Genomic DNA, 21,402 nt, shown 5'->3' with positions numbered 1-21,402 from the left:
TCACTGCTTTCTTGACAAGAGTTAGCAGTTCAGTGATGGATCAATTACGTTGTCAGCTGTCTGTGACCTGACTTTAAACTAGGAGTCTGTAACTTTAGTGTTGTTTTCGTGTCACTTTGATGGTCACCCTGCAGAATTTGCAGGACTAAGCGGCCGCTCCCAAAGACCAGCAGCTTCAAGAGAAACAGTGTGATCATTAATGTGAAGTTGACTGAATGTTGAGTTGATCCTTTCCCAACCCACAGAGATTCTAGTCATGCATAGACAACAGGCTCATTCTCTGTTTGGATGGCCTTCTGTCAGAGAAATAACTGGACTGTGAACCAGAGTGTCAACAAACCACAGAGATGAAGTTAAAGCCATGCTTTATCATGCACTAATACACTAAGTGAGATGTGATGTGGTGCTTCAGGAAACTCAAACATGCACAGTCAGATGCATTGACACTTTACATGTCACATCATATCCATCCATAAACATCATTTTTAACCCTTCTTTCCTCTTTCTTATCTAACGCTGTTCCTGAGTAGCTGTAATGACAATACATCACCACAAGGTGGCAGCCTCAAACCAGAGAACATTATTACTCCACAGATCTCTGTTCAGTCCATAAATCATTGTGTATGTGTGTGTGTGTGTGGGTACAGACTACGTATCACACTGGATGAAGTTTGCTGTTTCTCCGTACCTTGCTCTTGCTCTTGTGATGTCGTCTGAACCTCAGCAGCTCTTTATGTTGCCTCGACACGAAATTCACAGCAGCGTACTCCAACAGTGCCGAGAAGACGAAAAGAAGACACACTGCCATCCAGATGTCTATGGCCTTAACATAAGAGACCTGTGGACACACACATACATATATTGTGTGTGTATATATATATATATATATATATAGATATATATATATATATTAGATATATATATAATATAGAAGATATATATATATATATATTGTATATAGATGATTTCGTTTAAACTTTAGGACTTAGGCTCATGTTAGTTTGACATTTCTTGTCTTATATAGGCTTTATTGACAGTGACAGCTGGGAGCATGGACAGGAAAGTCAGGGGACAGAGAGGGGACGACATTCAGGATTCTAGCTTTGATACAAGAGGTGCAAGCTGTACCTGGTGAGTGTCCCAATCCAACATTTTTATGATTGACTTTCTCTTTTATAAATCAATAATGTCTTAACCAAAAGCTATCTTCACTTCTGATGTATCCACTGTACTCTAATGTGTAATGTTTGCCCTAACTAACTGGGGTCCTCCTACAGTCACTGCACACACTGTTTGAGCTGCTGTCCTTCACATATCCATGACTGAGCCTCTGATATCTGTGGTGTCAAAATGATATATCCTCCGTCCTTCATGAAACAATGACTTATTCAGAAATGTGTAACATACTGGAGTGCAAAATTCTGTTGAGCACCGGAAACATGAGAAACCTCTAAACACACACACACACACACACACACACACACACACACACACACACACATACAACCAGTCGTGTTGCTGAGGTGTATGTGTACAGTATGTGTGAGAGAGATGGCTGTGCTAATAAGGGTTACGTAACAAAGTGCTCTGATGTCGGATTTTTTCTCATGCATACAAGATACCAGAACAAGACTGAGGGGCTCTTTCTGACACACGCTCCAGCAGACGCATAATGAGTGCAATCAACACGTACTTAACCAGACAAAACATCCACCGATAAAAATCATGGGGGGGGGAACAACATTTCAGGTCTGTGGAGAGAGAATAAATCAACACACGCACTCTCTTTGTTCACATCACTTACCTACATACTGCATGTATATATTCCTATATGTGCTGCGACTTTAACTCTTTGAACCATATAGACACAATCTGTCATCTGCTTGCAGCTAACGCAGCATGAGTCTTCATAGAGAACAGAAAAATGAGGCTCAGGTGTACAGCCAATGACTCCACGTCAGACTCCCTGTTTACATCACCTAAAGCATGATGGGAACACTGGAGGCAAAAACTCAAATGAGGTCAAATAAATAAATAAATAAATAAATAAATAAATAAATACATACATAAATGAGTAAGTGACAAAAACATAACATGATTTTTGTGTCCCACACTGAATACTGAAAACTCTACTTTATCCACATGTGTAGCACCATTTACCTCTCAAATAATGCATTACAATGCAGTAGTAGTAGTAGTAATAACTTATTAATACATGTAGTGCCATAAGCCATAAGCCATATTTTAAAAAGGCTAAGGTTCAGTGCAGTGTCTTCAGCTCAGTTATATAGTCTGATAAAGGAGCATGACTCCAGCATGTTTTTTAATATCTACACTGGCCTCCCCTGTGCAGGGAGCTGAAGTGTATCCCTGTGCATACTGTCTGAGAGGCAAAGGTAAACCAGCTCGCCAGGCTATCACAGGGCTGACAAATACAGACAGACAACCATTCACACTCACTTTCACACCTATGGGCAACTTAGAGTTTCTAAATTCTGCAGGCGTGCATGTGTTGACACTGTGCACCTAAAGGTAGCACACACACAGACACAGACCTTAGGCAGTGACGTCCTGGAGCCGGAGCTCTGCGTTGTCATGGTGAGGACAGTGGTGATGCCCAGAGCCACTCTGGCCGGGGCGGCATCCATGTTGATCCAGAAAGAGACCCAGGACAGAATGACAATGAGCAGAGAGGGGATGTACATCTGGATCAGGTAGTAGCCCATCTGACGCTCCAGGTGGAACCGCACCTCGATACACGTAAATTTACCTGGAACAAGTCAAAGATATCACAAGTCTTTTAATCAAATATGGGCCACAGTTACAGTCTGTTTGCTTCAACCACAGGCTTCACCTCTCTGCCCATGATGGCAGCAGGCATTAACATGATTCCAGTCTTCACCCCCAGGTCAAACACACCACATCCATGTCTGTCCACTGTCTACAGTCAGATCCCATTTAATGAATAGACTGTATCAGTCGAGATGTTTGTCTCTGCTGATCCCAGCAGCACAAACATGATTGATGAAATGTGGCAACTGTTTTACCCTGTGTGCACCTGTGCTGCGACGCTGACGGCAGTGTGTGTGTGTGTGTATTTTTACGTGTGTTTTACCTGTGTTGTAGTGCTTGGTGCAGTATCTGAGGTCTGATTCGTCTTTGAGGATGAACTGTGGGAGCGTGAGGCCTTCGGCCACTTGGACTGGTCCGTTCTCCTGCCATTCAAAGATCAGGTCATTCATGGTGTAACCAACTGAAAAAAAGTAAAGCACAGGACAATTTAATGACCCACAATGAATCACACATTATGCAACATAATGGTCTTGGAGTAGAAATCTTTGCAGTGATAGAGATATGTTTAACAAAGGCTTCATCGTCATCCTCTGATCTTTTGAAGTATTTTTAGTTAATCTACTTTATCTTGCACCAAGTGGTCTGACTGAGGAACAGTTGGAATTGGAATGTTGGATTATTTATATAATTTTGGAGCATTACATTTAATCTGTAAAGTAACTAGTAAGTATAGCTGTCGACTGTACTTGTAGTAAATGTATTGCAGTTCTCCTACAGTCCTGCTGCACTGACAACCATTTTGACAGAGCTCACAGCACAGTCAGTGTAGTTACGGGTCAAATCCTTGAAAATACATTTGACAGCCGCGGAGTACAGGCACATGATCAGCTGAGATGTGGTTGTATGGCACAGGAAACTGTGTGCCTTAACCTTGGTGCAAAATGGAGCGACGCCTGCAGGCTAGTTCAGGCAGACAACATGAGCTGCACCAGACATGACGTGACATCTAAAAACACGTTCCCAATGTGGCCGTCTATTTTGCTGCCGTCCACCACGAGACAAGTTCTTATCGAGGGTTTTTCCTTGCCAAGTGTTTGCACATGGTGGGAACTGTTGGATATCAGTAAATAATAATAAAGAGTGCAGTTTGGACCTGCTCTATATGAAGTGTCATGAGATAACATCTGAGTCGGTGCTACTATATTAATTTAATTTTAATTTACTATATTACTATATAAATAAAACTGAACTGAAGTGAAAAGTGCTTACATCTCAAATACTCCAACATAAATTCTTACACTGTTACACTGCTATGTTCCTCTCTTCAGCTGTGCTTAGTGAAGGTTACTAACAGGAAAGTGTGGGAATAGAATCAAACTACACAGACAAATGTATGAGAATAATGGCTGTGAGAGTGAAAGTCATGTTAAAATGCATGCAGTCGGTGCACTGTAGGACTGTTTGGAAAAAGCAGAAAGCAGCTGGAACATTTGGGTAATAACTAAGTAATATAAAAGTAATAAAATAAACAACATAAACATGAATCAGAGTCAGCAGTTGCATTCACATCAATGCACATAGAAAATATGTTATTATTATATAGTGCAGTTGGTATACATTGGTGTTGCAGTGAATTGGTCAGTTTTTGCGGTCTGACAGGACCTCCAGTATCTCTTTTTCACACACTGCAGGAGAATGGGATGAAACATGTTCTCCGTCAGGCTGGATCAGGGGGGAGAGGCATCCCCGGCATCCATCTACCTATCACCATTATTATTCAGGGTGTCTCCCGGCAACACATTCCAGCTCTTCCTGCGGTATTCCAAGGCATTCCCAGGTCAGATGGGCTGTATAGTTCCTGCGGTCTCCATGCATGCAACATCTCCAAAGGAAAGCCCCAAGGCCTTTCTTATATAGTGCTGGCAGTTCAATCAGTCCAGACACCTAGGTACCTGTAAGATTTCAATGTCCATTGGACACTGAACTGGGTGTTCACTGTTATTACACCTGTTGAGGTCCACCATCAGCACTTTGGTTCTTCCTTCTTTGACCTGGAGGTGGTTCCACTGGCCCCAATGCTGGATCAGTTCCCATATGTGATGAGGCTGTTGATTGCAGAGTTGTCAGAGAACTTGAAATGCACTGCAAACTGCAAATGGCAGACAGTTGAGTTCTGCACAAATGGTAAATGGGCTGTACTTATATATCTCCTTTCTAGTCTTCAAACCACTCAAAGCTCTTTTACATTACATATCTTATTCACACACACATTCATACACTGATGGCATTGGCTGCCATACAAGGTGCCAACTGCTCATCAGTTTGAGGAGCTAACCATTCCTACAGGAGCAATTTGGGTTCAGTATCTTGCCCAAGATACTTCGACATGCAGACTGGATGGGATTGAACCAGGGATTGAACCGCTGATCTTTTGATTGGTGGACGACCCGACCTGCTCTACCTCCGAGCCACAGCCTGCAGTGTGTAGACGATGAAGACAAAGGCAGCCAAGACTGTTCCCTGTGGGACTTCCATGCTGCAGACAGTTCATGTTGGACTCTGTAGTAGTCCAGGACCCATGCTATGAGGTGGAGATCTATTACTGTGCACTCAAACTTCGGGAGCATATGCAGTATGATATTGAAGGCACTGGAGAAATAAAAAAACATGATCCTTAAAGTACTCACAGCCTTTTCCAGGTGAGAGAGGGATCTACTTAGGAGGCAGGTTGATGGGTGAACTGTAGCAGGTACATTGATGGGCACTCCAGGGGTTGGAGATGGACCAGGACCAAACTTTCCAGTGTAATCATCAAGTGCCATCAGTGCCACTGACCTGCAGCTATTTAAAGTACTTGGGGTTGTGGATCTTTGGCACTGGTACCACACAAGATGTGGCACTCTTCCCAGAAAAGCCTTGAACTGATGCCACCTGGACCTGCAGGCTCTCTCGCCTTGATCTTCTTGAGTTCTTTCCTCAGTCAGCTGGTTTGTGGTGAGGAAACAGGTTCTGTCAGACAGAATCTGACAAAGAAGCTTCTGTGCTCGGCTGGATGATTTTAAATGTCCTGAGGTAACAGTGCCTCTGATAGTCAAATTCTGCAGGTGACATCAATTGAATCTACTCAAAACACTTAAACAAAAAATAACCCCCAAATCATCATAATACTACACATTATACCTATATGGAATGACTAATATTCCATTGAATTGAAGATGAAGTTTGATCAAGGCAGATTTCTCTCGTCCTCTCTTACTCTCTCTGTCTGTGTAAGCATGTCTTTATGCATTCTCTGCTGCGTGACATCAGAGACAACAGCAACACAGCAATGAAAATAATCTATAAATATATACAAACATATAAAAAAACAGGGCTTGAGCTATGCATGGTAATGCCTCTGGCCAGCGGGCTGGAGCAGAACAGAACCACCAATGAAGACAAATAATCTAATCTAAGTGTTAGCTGTCCCCTGGGGCCAGCCTAAGCTCCTGATTGGACAAAGGATGAATTAGTCATCATAACGCTATCAACATTATTATACACGCCTCTGGGTTTCCTTAGTCATGTGTCTATGTTATAACATTTAGATTTTTTTTTTATATATATATTGCAGTATCCAGCTCTTTGTTCACAGGTGGTGGTGTGCTCTGTGTATGAATCTAAGCAGCATGCACACACTCAGTGGTGTGCACAGTTTAAGTCCCTGTGGGTAAAGAGACAGACCCTAGTAGTCACATCACGAGGTATGGAATATACAGACGACACGAACAGGAGAAACATTCGGAAATACGATGAGTAATAAACTGAAGCAGGAGGAGGAGATGGGAGAGTGTGGGCTGAGTGATGTTAACTTATTAATCAACAATGTCAGTTGCACATTGCTGATTTTTAAAGACACTGACGCAAGAATGTGCTGCTCACAGGTCCTACTGCCACAAAACTCCTACAGACTGTCATCGAGCGGTGAAAGCTCCAGAGGGATCTGATGAATTATATGATGAATAATAAACTAGAGAAGAAGTTCAGCAAAACTATTGACAGAAGCGTGTAGCTGCATGTGTAACTGCAGGTGAAACAGACCGCCTGGTTCAGGTGTCAAAGGTTTAACACAAGTATACTGTATTATTTTCATTGACAAAGTCCAATATTACAAAAAAAGGACAGTGATGTCATCCGCAGGTTTATGAAGCACTGTTTCGAAGCTGAAAATGTGCAGCGCTGGCCCTCGCCATGTTGGCTGTATGACCTCTTCCACCTCCCAGCTAATTTAAATAGGGGGACCTACCTGTCAGTCAAAGCAGCCTTGCTGTTAACTATGTCAACTTTAAGCCTTAATATTATTTTATCATTTGAACAGGTGAGTTGTATATAAATTCACCCTCAGTACAGTTGTCATGAACGGGGAAATTAGCTACAGAGACCAAAACTGTTTTTTGTACCAGGCTGTAAACATGTTTATTTCTGCTGTGAAGTTGGACATTTGAACATGGGGACTTATGGAGACTGACTCACTTCTGGAGCCAGCCTCAAGTGGCTGTTTGAGGAATTACAGTTTATAACACTTCTACATTAGCTTCATTTCACATCTATGTGAAATACTAGTGTGTGTGTGTGTGTGTGTGTGTGTGTGTGTGTGTGTACGTATTCATACTTACAGCTCTCTAGCTGCATGATACAGGTCTGAACATCCATAGGGAAGTTTTTTAGATCCATGGGACATGAGAGAGTTAATGTTAGTCTGAAAGTAAAAAAAGTGGAGAGAACATGACAAATTAAATATCATAATACAAATTCTAAGAAAAAAATACAAATATAATACATTACACATACATAACAAAGTCTTTTTATTAACATTCTTGGGCAGCCCCACACTAACCTTATAGAGTACAAAACATTCCCATTCTTGAATATCCTGAGCAGTTTGTTGTCTGTGGTGACTTCGTGAAAATGGGCCCCCTTCTCATTCGCAAAGAAGAGATCTGGTTTCCATATAGAGTCTAACATGGAGGGGTCCAGGTCCAGAGAGTCATCTGGGTATTCAGCATAGGCGAGCCTGGGATCGTTCCACTGCTGACGGAGGAAGATGTTTACACGGTAGTCCTGCAGACGCAGAGAAACTTATAAGAATGGAAGCAGTTACATAACAAATGTACATGATGAACGACAGAACTCCTGTGTTAGATTCATGTACAGAGAAGCAGATGCCTCTGCACATGCTGTCTGCGCCTAACAGGACAAACAGTTTCCAGGAGTAGGTTGCCACAGGTGAATAAAAATAAAGTAACACACATCATCTTTCATAACCAATCATCCACGCTGCTCGCTCTATCATGTTTTCATACTTGATTAAACAGCACGTTCAATCAAGGTGTGCACTGATGAGGCAGAGCCGTGAAAATGATCTTGAGCCATGTACCAGCTGTTTCTTTAGATGCGATGATGTTGGTCCACAGTAGAGGTGGAACCATATTGTACATGAATACACACACACCTTCCACCACATTTGTAGGCAGCTGCAGTCTACCATCAATATACACCTTAACTACTTCTGGCAAAGATACTAAATATTCAAATCACAAACATACCCCTTGTCCAGACAGGACATGACTTCCCCACAGAGACTCACCGTCTCTTCTATGTGACATACTGTATTTTACAGACCACAACCATCACAGCACCATATTTAACCCTTTATATGGAGTGTTATTGGTGCATATAAGAAGGCTGCAAATCCATTAGAGGCCATAGCAACGCTACCTGTGACGTAGCCTGACATTCGCTAATTGACTGGAGGAAGTCACATGATTCTGCTTCTTCATTGAGAGACGTGGGGCACCACTTTAAAAGCCTGTGGAAGTGACCATCTATGGTCCCTTGGCTGATAAAGGGTTAAAAGCAGTTCAATGAACAGGAGTGTACTTGCAATCATATTGTCCAGCCAGCTGCTTTTGCCTGCTCAATGAGGGTTATCTTATATCGTTCTCTGACCTAAGAGGAGATAAAGCAGTCTTAAGTAGGGATGGTGATAGCTCAGACATGTTATCATACATGGCCCCAGCTTCCTGTGTGTGGAGTGGGAAACACTTTTGGGAGTTAGTGTCATTTGTTTGCTTTGATTTTTCAATGATTTAAATATTCCATGACAATAAAGCACGGGGTGTCTTAAACTGGTCCCTGGACATACCTAGTATCACTCCATCACTCCATTTCTCTAAAAGATCAGCTCCAGAGAAAATCCCCAGAATGCACTGTAAAAAGCACTGAACATCTCTGCTCACCATGCTCATTGACTGGAAGTGACATCACGGCTCTTCCACTTTGCTGCACTTCCGAGGGACCCGGAGTCGTCGCACGGTGAACACAGATGCGGCTAATGAAATTAAACATGGTTGCGTTTGATTTAGGTGTGACAGTAATACTGCTGTGGATGCTTTTGGCCTACATGAGTCAAACACGCAATTTTTATTTCATGAACTGTGAACTGTGTCTCCTCTCGACTCCACAAGATGACAACACTTCACTTGAGGAGCAGTGCAACAGACATGTATAAATTATACCATATATATATAACTATATACACCCTTATTCTTTATTTGTCATAACCTATCACACCATAGTTTGTCCTGCTCTAAAGAGAACAAACACGTAATTATCATCGTTCCTTAGGAATCATGTTGAAGACTCATCAGCGTGCCAGTGTTCACTGATGCACAAACCTCTGGAGCTGGGAATATAACTCACTGTACACTGCTTCACCGACATTATCCTGAGCATCCATACCTACACTTGTGATTTCGGCACATTTCAGCCATTCAGTCATCACTTTTTCTGATGCTGTCCTGTTACACAATCCGTCCTCTCACTAGCAACTGTACTCATTATCTCCATCAGGCATGAGCCTGAAAGGGATGAAGCGTGTGCTAATCTCACATTCAACTGGACCCATCAGGCTAATATTCTTTGTGCACATTTATGACTGTACACTCAAGGACCTCTCAGGTTGTGATGATTCACTGCTCTGCTTTGTACCACCACTGAATGTTGACTGAGGATATCATACATATATCATGTTAGTGCTGTTTAATTCTTCTGGTGACATTTTCTCTTAGAAATGGACATTTTACACTGCTGAAGTTTTGGAATTGTTCCTATCCAGATTTGCACCTTGATGATGTAACCTGCATCCTGTCTCCTGTTCAGTCCATTACTCATACATGCATATACACTGGATACACAGCCCTGGTGGACATCTGCACTCCACCTGGTGCACACTTTTCGTGTGCTGAGAGGCATGCTGTGCTGAGATGTGCCTTCATCGCTGTGACATTGAAATTACAATAACATCTTTTGCTTTAAAGCTCAGCCTTGAAAACTGGAGTTGATACTGCATTTGTCAATATTCATATACTAACCCTGCAGACAGAGAAAGTTGCAGGTGAACATAGTGGAGCATCAAAAGGCTAAAACAAACAAACAAAAAAAAACTCTGAACTGAGAGTTAATTCTATCTGGTGGCCAGATATGTGACTCCATGTTGAATAGCTGCTGTTAATATGTAATGATTGTATTTACAGCTCAGCCACAGCCATGTAGAGCTCTGAGCTTGTGTTTACCACAGCTTTGAACTCTTTGTCATCTGTGAGGACAAACCTGTGGCATTATCATTCTCCCCGTGTAGTCATAAAAACTAAACACAGCTCACACACACACACACACACACACACACACACACACACACAGAATGGATTAAGAGGGATGGAGAGATTGAGTGAACAAATGAAAAACGAGCCTAACAGTAGTAAATCTGTTTAACATAGATAGCGTGTATAGACCAGAGTGAACCAACCTGGCCCTAAGCCCTCTGTTTATGTGTGTATGTGTGTGTGTGTGTGTGTATGTGTATGTGTGTGTGTGTGTGTGTGTGTGTGTGTATGTGTGGGTGTGTGGGTGTGGGTGTGATACTGTATCTGGGCATTCAGAAATGAACTCTGAATCTCTCCTCTCTGTTTTTCTCCTCTCTTCAGTGACAGTGAAACAAAGGAGGATGCACTTATTATTATTATTATGATTCAGAAAAGTCATATTTATTTGTAGCACTACAATAATGTAATAATATATAAATGATGTATAGCTGATTAAACAAAACAAAAAAAAACGGAAATCTACTCTCACTGCTACATAATAATCATAATAATGATGATGATAATAATAATAATAATAATAATACTCATAACAACAACAACAACAACAACAACAACAACACTGATTCTAGGACATAAATGACAGTATATCTACAGTTAGTAACTTGTTATACAAGTTATCCTTGATGTGGTGATGTCCTGTCACTGCGCTGTTTGCCAGAGGAGAAGAGGAGTGTGTAGATGAAAAGACAGATGGTGAGAAGAGAGAAAGGTTCTAATCCTAATGTGACATATGGCCCTTGTAAATACGTCTCATTGCTCCCCTCTCTCTGCAGCATCAGGTCATATCATGACCTCGGCATTTGCACTGACCCCTCCCTCCACATGTTCACTGTTTGCAGTAATGATTCAAAAACGAAAACTAGATCTTAAACCTGGCTCGTTAAAAATATGTCCGATAATAATTTCACTGTGATCATGCATTGCAGAAAGAAAAAACTCACATAGACAGGATGACACATTTACAAAGCTGCCTCGGTGTACACACACACACACACACACACACACACACACACACACACACCGTTTTGAATAATTCATTTGAGTCTAATAAATAATAAAAGTCTAATGAAAGTAATATTGCACGTTCTGAAATCTGGCAGATCTCGCTTGGCAGAGGAACACACACACACACACACACACACACACACACACACACACACATACGCGTGTACATACAAATAGCGTATCTGTCAGACAATCCCCCGGTGGTGCAGAGAGCACTTAGACTCTGTCAATTCAATCATTCATCCACTCGTCCATCCGTCCATCTTCAGAGCGAGCTCCACTGATCACAACCAGTTCTGCTCTGCTAATTATGAGCAGACAGTGTGACACACAGCGAAGTGTCAGAGTGTAGTGAAGCAGCACAAATGTGTTTAATTATTACAGATACACAGAAGGCAAACTGAATCAGTTTTATCAGTTCATGATTTATGACACACCTACACTGTGTCTGCACAGGATGTGTTCAGGGACAGAATACACAGAATAACAGAGTTAAACTCAAGCTAAGTGGACAACCTTGTTAAAGGGACAGTTCCCACAAAGTCAGAACACATATTTCTTCCCTTCTTCCCACGTTGCCAAGTTTTGGAGTTATCCAAAGCACTCACCCTGAAAAGATCAATATATCAAGCTTAGTTTCCTGAGAGACAGAAAAACAACTTCATCACAGATCCAGAATTTGCTAAATAGACCACAAGACGTGACAGAGTTTCTAAACTGCTCCTCAGGAGTCAGGCCAAACACTGAGAACTAGAAGAAAGACCAAAGAGTCCTGACTGTCACCTGATCTGACACCCCACTGAACAAGTACAGGGGCCCTTGGCTCATTGTTAAATCATGCTGGCATAACATGAGTCATCAGGTTTTACACACATCATGCCAGCTTGAGTGCATGTTGTCATTAAAGGGAAAGAGAGACAAAGTATGGCAAATAGTGTGAAATTCATGCACTCATTCACAATTTGATTCAACTGTTCATTGTTCACTGTATTTTTATATAGATAGATGAACACTGAACACATCCAAACTGTCAGAAAACACATTATGGTAAACTTATGTGGTAAACAAAAACACTAAGTATGTTTGACACTTTACATTCTTTGCATTCTCTCAGTCAGCTGCATGAGGTTGCACCTGGAATGATTTTAAATGAAAAGTTAATTAGTGGAATTAATTTGTGCCTTTCTTAATGTGTGGGTATGTTGGCATACATTTCAAAGCTTACCTCATCTTGAGTGTGTGTTTAACCAGTATGTTACATTCTGCACTCTATTCAAACTTTTTTCTCATTATGCTTTCTACAGTACTGACAAATGCAATATTATATTTCAAATACATTTGGTAGGAAATTATTGATATGCTTTGCATACAGCTTTCTGTGTGTGGACAGGTGACATCACAGCTACTTGTAATCAAGCAGCAACCTCTGAAATGAAGCCAGTGAGGAAGTGCTAAAAAATAGAATTCCTCATCATTTCAGACTGGCTCCAGAGTTTTCTTCTCTATAGCTAATTTCCCCATTCATGGCAACTGTACTGAGGGTGAATTTTTATAGAACTCAACGATTCAAATGATATTCAGGCTGAAGGTTATGCAGAATCAACAGCATGGTCACTCTGATTGACAGGTGGGTGGCCTTGGCTTATTTGAGCACACAGGCGTCATTTGCTGATATTTCAATTAGCTTCAGGCAGTACAGCTCTTCACAAAGCTATGGGCGACGTCACTCATGCTCTGTCCATTCTTTATACAGTCATTGCTTTTAATCCAGCACTATCTTTAATTCCGCACATACTGCGCACATTTGCACTCTTGTTTGTCATTTGTCCAAGGCCCTCTGCAGCGATAAATCTGCTGCTTTCCAAATTCTTTAAGGAGATGGAGTGCCTTTCACAGAAAGTTTTTTTTACCATAGAATGCTGCTGTATTTAAAAAAATGACCCTAACAAATAAAAATCCTGATCCTGTCTGTGCATGTGTGTGTGTGTGTGTACACGGTATCAATGAAAGCAGCCTGTGTGCAGCACGGACTGACTTCATGTCACTTTCAAGTATTTGCTGTCAGAGCCACTAAATGTCTTCACTGCACATCTGCTATTCCTGTCTGCGTGTCTGTCTCCTCTCATCTCTGTCTCCGTCTGCTCCCTCTGTCATTATTCCCGTTTGTCAGTCTGCCATCTGGTCTGGACACAGTCTGAGGCTGTTCTTTCTTCAATAATACTGATTGTTCTAATTCTCCTACTGTCTACTGCTTTTACTAATTATAAGTGCACAGAATGATGTCAGTGGGCTGACAGTAAATACATGACAGCGCCTGTTTATGGTCTTCAATAATTTACAACAGATCTTGATATTGATCTTGATATTGACAGACTACTATCAATACCTTCAACAACAAGCTTAAAGCTTTTGAAGTTCTACTTTGAAAACACAAATAAAGCAAAGGTAGCATGAATTAGATCCGACACACATTCTGCTGTACTGTTCATATTCCTGCTGCTCTGAAATATATACTGAAATCTGCATTTATAAATAACTGTGCACTAATCGAGGAAGCAGTGATCAAAGACTTAAGTCATGGGCGCTGTTAGTCCACATTGGGACTTAATGAAGTCTGACCTAACTGAGCTATGACAGCATCCTGTCCAGAATATTCAGCCCTCTACACAAACCTCTCAAGATTGACTATAGATTTCATTGACAGGACTGAGCAGGACAAATGTGTTTTAATGCTCATTAGGAGTAACGCTGCTTACTTTTCACCTCTAATGCTCATAACATCAACATGTTGAATGTCTTAGTAGTGACAAAGTCATCTGGTTTTAAATGGGTTATGTTAAAACGCTGGAACAACTTATTTAAAAGTATATTAGAATATTTTTCTATGAATGCTTTTTGATGAAACAAGCTTTATATAAAGTGTATGTCATGACTAAGAAAGTTGGTTATGTTTAAGTTGTCTTGTGTCAATGTTGTCTTGTGGTTTCCTGTTTTATTTTGAAATGTTCCCTTCCTCTCGTTTCAGATAACTTGCTCCTTCCCCTGGTGTTTCCCACCTGTCTGATTGTCTTCCCCGCCCTGATTGTTTCCACCTGTTCCCCATTACCATGTGTATATATGGTCTCCCTTTGTCTGGTGCCAGTTCGTCTTGTCCTATGTACATGTGAACCAGCTCCTTATCCAAGTCAAGTTTGTTACTACTTTTGATCGGTGTCTTGTCAGGTTTTTGTTTATTTTGTTGATACTTTGTCTAGCCTTTGCTCTTTATAGATTTTTCCCTCGCAAGAGTGGTTTTTCATTCGTTATCTTATCTTATATTTTGTTAGGTTTTTCCTCTCTTGAGTGTTTTTTGTTTTCTTAGATTATATAGTGTTTTCATAGTGTACTTTCATAATAAAATATTTGTTTATTTTCCACTTTTTCTCCCAAGTCGTGCGTTTGGGTTCAAGCCATAGTTCAAGCCGTGACAATGTATGAACTCGTCCATGCAACTATGCTAATTTTACCGTAATGCTAACATATTCCTTCATGCATTACGTCTTACCATGGTAGTTTCAGCAATGGAGCCAAAGCTGTTGATGAAAATGTTACAGGACACGTTGACTGGAGGACCTGCAGAGAGAGAGACAGACAGACAGACAGACAGAATGATTACAGTAGATGGATATAATATAAATTATATTTTTAACCATGTTGCTTGAGTACAGTACAGCAGGGCTGTGTAAGGAGGTTTTCAGCTGGTTTAGAGTGTGCAGAAACGTCTTTGTCCAGCCTCAGGGATGCACAGCACATTTAAGTGTTGAGCAATTACACATGCATCATCCAGAGTGGATGTCTTCAAACTTTAACCTTAAGTCACACCATTAAAAGATGTAAACCTGTGTGACCAGTAATCCACTCCACTCCCATTAGTCATTAGCGATGCAAAAAGAAGAGGTGTCCTGAAGACACACCACTTTTCAGAGGCCATAGTTCATGGTGCTGGTGTATCAGATGACATTAAAGTCATGTCATTATTGTTACATTACAGTTTATAGTTGATGATTTGCTGCTGCTGTGCATCTGTGTCTCTCTATCTCTACACATGTAGCAGGTTCCACTGCTACTGTAATAATTTTATCATTCATTGTGATTCATTGTCATTTTATCATTCATTGTAATTGTACAATATGTTTGTGTTGATTTGTTCTGTACACTGACATCTATTGCACGTCTGTCCGTCCTGGGAGAGGGATCCCTCCTCTGTGGCTCTTCCTGAGGTTTCTTCCACCTTTTTTCCCTGTTAAAGGTTTTTTGTGGGCAAGTTTTTCCTCACTCGAACTGAGGGTCTAAGGACAGAGGGTGTCACTCCCTGTACAGATTGTAAAGCCCTCAGAGGCAAATGTACTTTGTGACTTACAAATAAAATCTGATTTGATTTGATTTAACAATGCGATGTCCAACATATTTTGAGGAGTAAATTCTAGAAACACCTGTCAGTGTGATATGTCAGAAGACTCCATCAAGAAACTGCTTCTTTTCACTCGATCACTCATCAGTACTGCTCCATACAAACCAAACCTGCATATGTTTGGTCATCAACCAGTAGCTCTTTGGTTTTTTCCATATGAATTGACAGAGGTAACCTCAGGATACTAATGTATTTACAGCAGCCTCATAAAACCTTAGTAAATGGATCATTTCTTTGGTTATCTACAAATATATACATTTTGTAGTTTTATGCCCTCTGTGTTCTTCAGTTTTCAGTATACAATCAAAGTAGGTGCAGAACTTTAATAAGCTTCAATTTTAAAGACTGTCTTCAGTAGAATCCAGGTCAAAGCTGTCTCTGCAATAAACAGATTTGAGAACAAATCAAAATACAAAATATGACAGGGAGTACATATTAATTTTAGATGAAGAGCAGTATTTTACTGATCTTCTAGTAGTGGGTTGAGTTTCTCTCGAGCAGCAGGTGGTACACTGCTGCAGGAATTTGATAATCAGTAATCATAACTGTTTATCTGCCCTGCTGTGAAGCCAGAGCTGTGCCACTCTGACTGTGCATGCTAACAATATCTTTTGAGATGAGCTGTAGAGTGGCCAGACAGAGCGTTACTTTGGTGTACTGCAGTTACTGAATACTGAATAAAACCACAAGTGTACACAGTCACTTCACAGCTGGGCTGACAGCTTCACCTGTTTCTCACTGTCATCACAGTTAACACAAACCTTTTAGAGGTTACTCATGTGAATGTGATAAGAGCCAGAAGATGATAATGGTGATAAGTTTGCAGATAAGGTTTTGGTATTTACAGGGACTGAGATGTTAAATCACATGATACGAGATACTGTATATATTTTTGTTTTTCTTTGAAGTTCTGTCATGTAAGCAAAATTAAAAATGTATTTCTTGTTTATGTCTTGTTTCCGTGTTAGGCTGCCATTTCTATCCAGGAAAATGTTCAGATGTTTCTGGATAAAAGGATAAAACTGATCTGGTGGATGTGCTTTACATAAAAGGTTGTAGGCACAGGTAGGTAAAGGCACTTTATCTGAAGCAACCTCACAAATGTTAACAATGCCAGCAAGGACTGCTGAAACACTTACATGGATTCAAGTGAGAAAAAATAAAAATGTTTTGACTGATATTTGTTTCAAGCTGCAGCCAAGTCATAGTCCCCCTTTGCAATTTGTGAAATGTTTTATTTATTTAACTTTTTATTTAAGCATACAACCATTAAACATTACAATATTAATAAACAACATTAATAAACAACAACAATAATAATGATAATAGAAAGATGCTTTTGAACTGCTGTTCTATTGCCACTTATCTTTTTTTGTCTTCTCAATCAGCAGTATTTAATACATTCTTGTGGTGTGTTTGTTCATGTTGTGTGGACTGAATGACCCTCACAGACAGAACACCTGAACTTCACATATTTTCTCTCCATATTCATTGTCTCTCCTCACAGTCACACCGACAGCACCTGAACTTGAGGCAGGTGAAGTTGTTTCAAGCAGCACTTGTAGTTCCATCCTGGAGTTCATTGGTGAAAGCTGCCAAAAGCTCCATACAAACGAGGCAGTTGCTGTGACACTGAATACATCCAGGACACAGAGAAAGAAGTATAACTTTGGACTCCTTTTGATTCTTACCACATACGGTTACATTCCCTTTGTGTAACCTCCATCACAGCGTGTACTTTAACTGTTTCATGTCTCCTCTCTTCTCCCAGGTGTCAGTGTTAGAACACATCCATGTTCTCAATCCAGACCACACTAACAGGGTCAAGTTCTTTTAGTGTTTTGACCACATGAGACAGATCTGTCTCTATCTAGATCGTAGTCTCTATGATCTGCTCACAGAACGAAACTGGAATCCTCTTACTGTGAAAGAAGTGAGACCAATAATAATAATAATTCAAAATGAAACCAGCTATCTATTGTTCTTTGTCACAACACAATCTTACAGTGTCCATGAGATTAAAAAAAGAGGGATGATGATGATGTGGAGATATTGTTCGATTCACAGAGGAAATCCCATTCACTCCGTTGATCCACTTTATTTGCTTCCGTGGCTGTAGTAGTCAAACCACTGGACACCACAAAACTTGTGGTTTTGTGTCACCATTGTGCAGCATAAGTTATAAGATACAGATTTAGAAGCTGGGTTCATGAAATAAACAAAGCCAATGCAACAGTTGGGTACTTATCCACCTGTATAGCCTCACTTTCAGGCTGACTGTGGATCAGTTTGATCGATCAATTGATCGTCTGATTGGCGCAGCGTAACATCAGGTTTTTCCAAAAGTTGGATCCGGCTCAACCTCTTCACCCCCTAAACTTACTGTTTTGCTTCTCTCACAGCTAACATCAGTGATGTTGTTTCCAGATGCTGTAGGCAACTGTTTTAAATAATGCTAAATCCACCATACACTACCCACACAGAACCAAACAGCAGACAGAGATATTTACCAAGTGGAGACCGCCAAAAGAAACACCCGCAGAGATTGAGAAGCTGCTACAACTCTGTTGTGACGCCAGAAAAGCTCCTGTGACCTGCATTTAGCTGACAGAAGCACGGCAGATGCAGGAAGCTGTTAACTGACCCACAACGCAACTTTGCTGCCAAGCAAACACTAACTGTGTGGATTTTTCCATTAGCGTGTCATTCTTTTAGGCCACGTGGAGAGCAAATTCAATTCATGAACAAGAACACTGGCTGGTAGCATCTGCTTCATATTGATTCGTACTGATGAAAGCACTTTGAGATGACTTTCTGACATCTTGTAACTTCCATTACCTCCTCAAAACAAATCATCTGAAATATACTGGATGGTGTTACTTTGGAAAGAGGATTTAACACATTGTTCATCTCAGAAATGAAAAGTTCAATTCATGAGCTTAACTACTGCTATGACTGACATCTAATGTTAGCAAACTTTACATAGATAGGCCAGCCTGTCAGGGGGGGATCCACTGTGTAAAGTAGCCGAAGGAGAAGTGGATATGCCCAAAGGGTTGGCTGCTATACCTGCGTGGTTTTAGACAGGGTGACAGGGTGTTTACAGTAGTAGCAACTCAAAAGTTCCCGTTCAAGCTGAAAGCCAGCTGAATGGCAGCCGTCTTCAAGGCGACTTCCAGCCAACTGCCTGCCAAGTTCCGTGGCCGGAGTGACCCCCCTCCTTCTCCTGGGCGTGTCTATTTTTTTACTGTAACTCCACCCATTCATGTAATTACAGGGTATGACCAGGAGATGGCGCTTCTCTCACAGAACTTTTTTACAGTTGTTCTACCTGGAGATGAGCAGCTTACACACCTCATTAGCATTCTCATTGCTCAACCTTTTGTTTGCACTTACAGTAATGGGCTTTTTGGTCTCCCAGTGTCACAGATCACAGAGCGGAAAATGCAGCTGGTTTGACTACTGCATACTATACAGTAGCCGTATGATTTGAGCATGTTTATGAATTGAAATTAAATTTAAGGTGTTTATATCTAACATGTCACCATTTACCAAATCAACAACATCTAGGCTGTTCTGTCTTTACTAGTGGTGGGCCGTTATCGGCGTTAACGTGCTGCGTTAACGTGAGACTTATCAGGCGATAAAAAAAATATCACCATTAATCTATTCTCAAAGCTGTTCCAGCCTCTCAGGTCGCTTTTTTACTTTTGACTTTTTTCTCTTTTGTTCGTTTTTGTTTTCTTCACTGTAACTCCGTGGAGTCCTGATCTCTCTAGCACTTCTTTTGTGCTTTTGTCATGTTTTTGTCGTGTTTTTTCTTGGTGTTGTTTTTTAAATGCCGCTTCCACCTGGACAGGTGCCTTTGTTTACTCTGGGGAACAGCTGATTGTGCTAATGCCGGCCAGCATTGGCGCGATTAATCTATCTATGGCCACCACTAGTCTTTACATAATTACTGAAGCGTCTCTTCTCTTGTGCTCGCGCACTCTCTCTTGCTTATCTGCATCTAAACAACAAACTAACCCTTAAAAAAAGTTACAAAAAAGGTTTAATCAGACGTCACAGGGCTGCCAGGCCTGTGTGTCAGACCTGCCAAGCGAGAGGTTTTTTTAATTAACAGTTTATTTGGAGGGGAGGGCTTGTTGTTGTTGTGCACGACATAGAGCTGCAGAGACGGGCGTTTTGGAAGTCCTTTGTTATGCAGGTATTTACTGTAGTGCACGCTTTAGGCCAGGTAAACCATACAAACACCTCATTAGCATTCTCATTGCTCAACTTTTTGTTTGCACTTGATGGGCCTTTTCGTCTCCTAGTGTCACAAATCACAGAGCAGAAAATGCAGCTGGTTTGAGTACTGTATACTATACAGTACCCTTCTGATTTGAGTGTGCTCATGAGAACATGAATGACTCCTTTTCATTTTCGTCCATTAGGCTAAATGGCGTAAAGCGGAAATGGAAAGACTATGTATGAAATAAGTCAAGTATGTTTGGTTTTAATAAACTTTGCAGTATATATGTTATGTTTTTATTCTACATGGACACCACTGTTTATTTTCCACTATGCCCCCCATCATTAATAATAATACCCCACACAACTTTTGAAAGTCCAGCGATAAGTCTGTTGCAAAAGTCCACGGTGACTCGTTTGCCTTACATAATTACTGAAGCTCTTCTCTCGCACTCGCGCACTCTCTCTCTTGCTCGCTCCTAATCTGCATGTAGTGAAAGCCACAGCTGGACATCAGTATCCATCATACTGTACAGTATACTGTATTACTGTACTATCAATATGGCCACTATGGCGTTCAGAGGAATACTCAGAAATCGAATGTGTTTCATACTGCAGGCTTCAGAAAGCATCAAACAGATATAACTCTTAAAAAACAGTTACGGGGTGGTTGGTAGTGTGGTGGGTTGTGCAGGCGCCCGTGTGTAGAGGCTACAGTCCTCGCTGCAGCTGGCCCCGGTTCGAATCCCGCATCGGACGGCCCCTTACTGTGTGTCATTCCCCGTCTCTCTGCCCCCTCCTTCCTGTCTCTCTTCAGCTGTCATATCCATAAAAGGCCCCAAAAAATATACTTAAAAACGGATGTTACGAGCTGAGTTTTCTTTAATAACAAGTTTATGTTGGCATGTTGTTGTTGTGCGTGATATAGAGTTGCAGATACAAGCAGCTGCAGCGCTATCTTATCACAACTTTTTTTTCTTCCATCAACCGATCTGCGGAACACTTGGTGCTGTGGGGGGCGATATGAACGGATCATGATGATCCTTTGCACCATTAGCCACATCCATAACTGTGCTCTGTCTCAGCTGATCGGCTCACCCGCTCACCCCAACATATCTGTTCAGATGTGTCTTTAGACAGTCTACGGTGAGAGCGGAACATCACTGCTCCTCCCCGTGGACAAATGAGGCATTGCAGCTGGTTTTTACCCAGGCTGCT

At 41.2% G+C, this 21,402-nt stretch overlaps 1 protein-coding gene across 1 annotated transcript in view; it reads right to left on the bottom strand.

Moving 5' to 3' along the window:
* glra3 (glycine receptor, alpha 3) overlaps nucleotides 1–21,402 on the bottom strand; it is a 52,645-nt gene that overhangs the window by 9,174 nt on the left and 22,069 nt on the right. The window contains exons 4-9 of the mRNA XM_027282364.1: nucleotides 15,046–15,113; nucleotides 7,670–7,893; nucleotides 7,449–7,531; nucleotides 3,116–3,253; nucleotides 2,556–2,770; nucleotides 689–838 (exon numbers count right to left, since the gene is read on the bottom strand). Coding sequence (XP_027138165.1) covers nucleotides 689–838; nucleotides 2,556–2,770; nucleotides 3,116–3,253; nucleotides 7,449–7,531; nucleotides 7,670–7,893; nucleotides 15,046–15,113 — 878 coding nt within the window. The remainder of the gene's footprint in view (nucleotides 1–688; nucleotides 839–2,555; nucleotides 2,771–3,115; nucleotides 3,254–7,448; nucleotides 7,532–7,669; nucleotides 7,894–15,045; nucleotides 15,114–21,402) is intronic.

Source organism: Larimichthys crocea, chromosome X, assembly GCF_000972845.2.
Source record: "Larimichthys crocea isolate SSNF chromosome X, L_crocea_2.0, whole genome shotgun sequence".
NCBI lineage: Eukaryota > Metazoa > Chordata > Actinopteri > Sciaenidae > Larimichthys > Larimichthys crocea.
The sequence above is the reverse complement of the archived record's forward strand: the minus strand, read 5'-3'. Positions and strand labels throughout refer to the sequence as shown.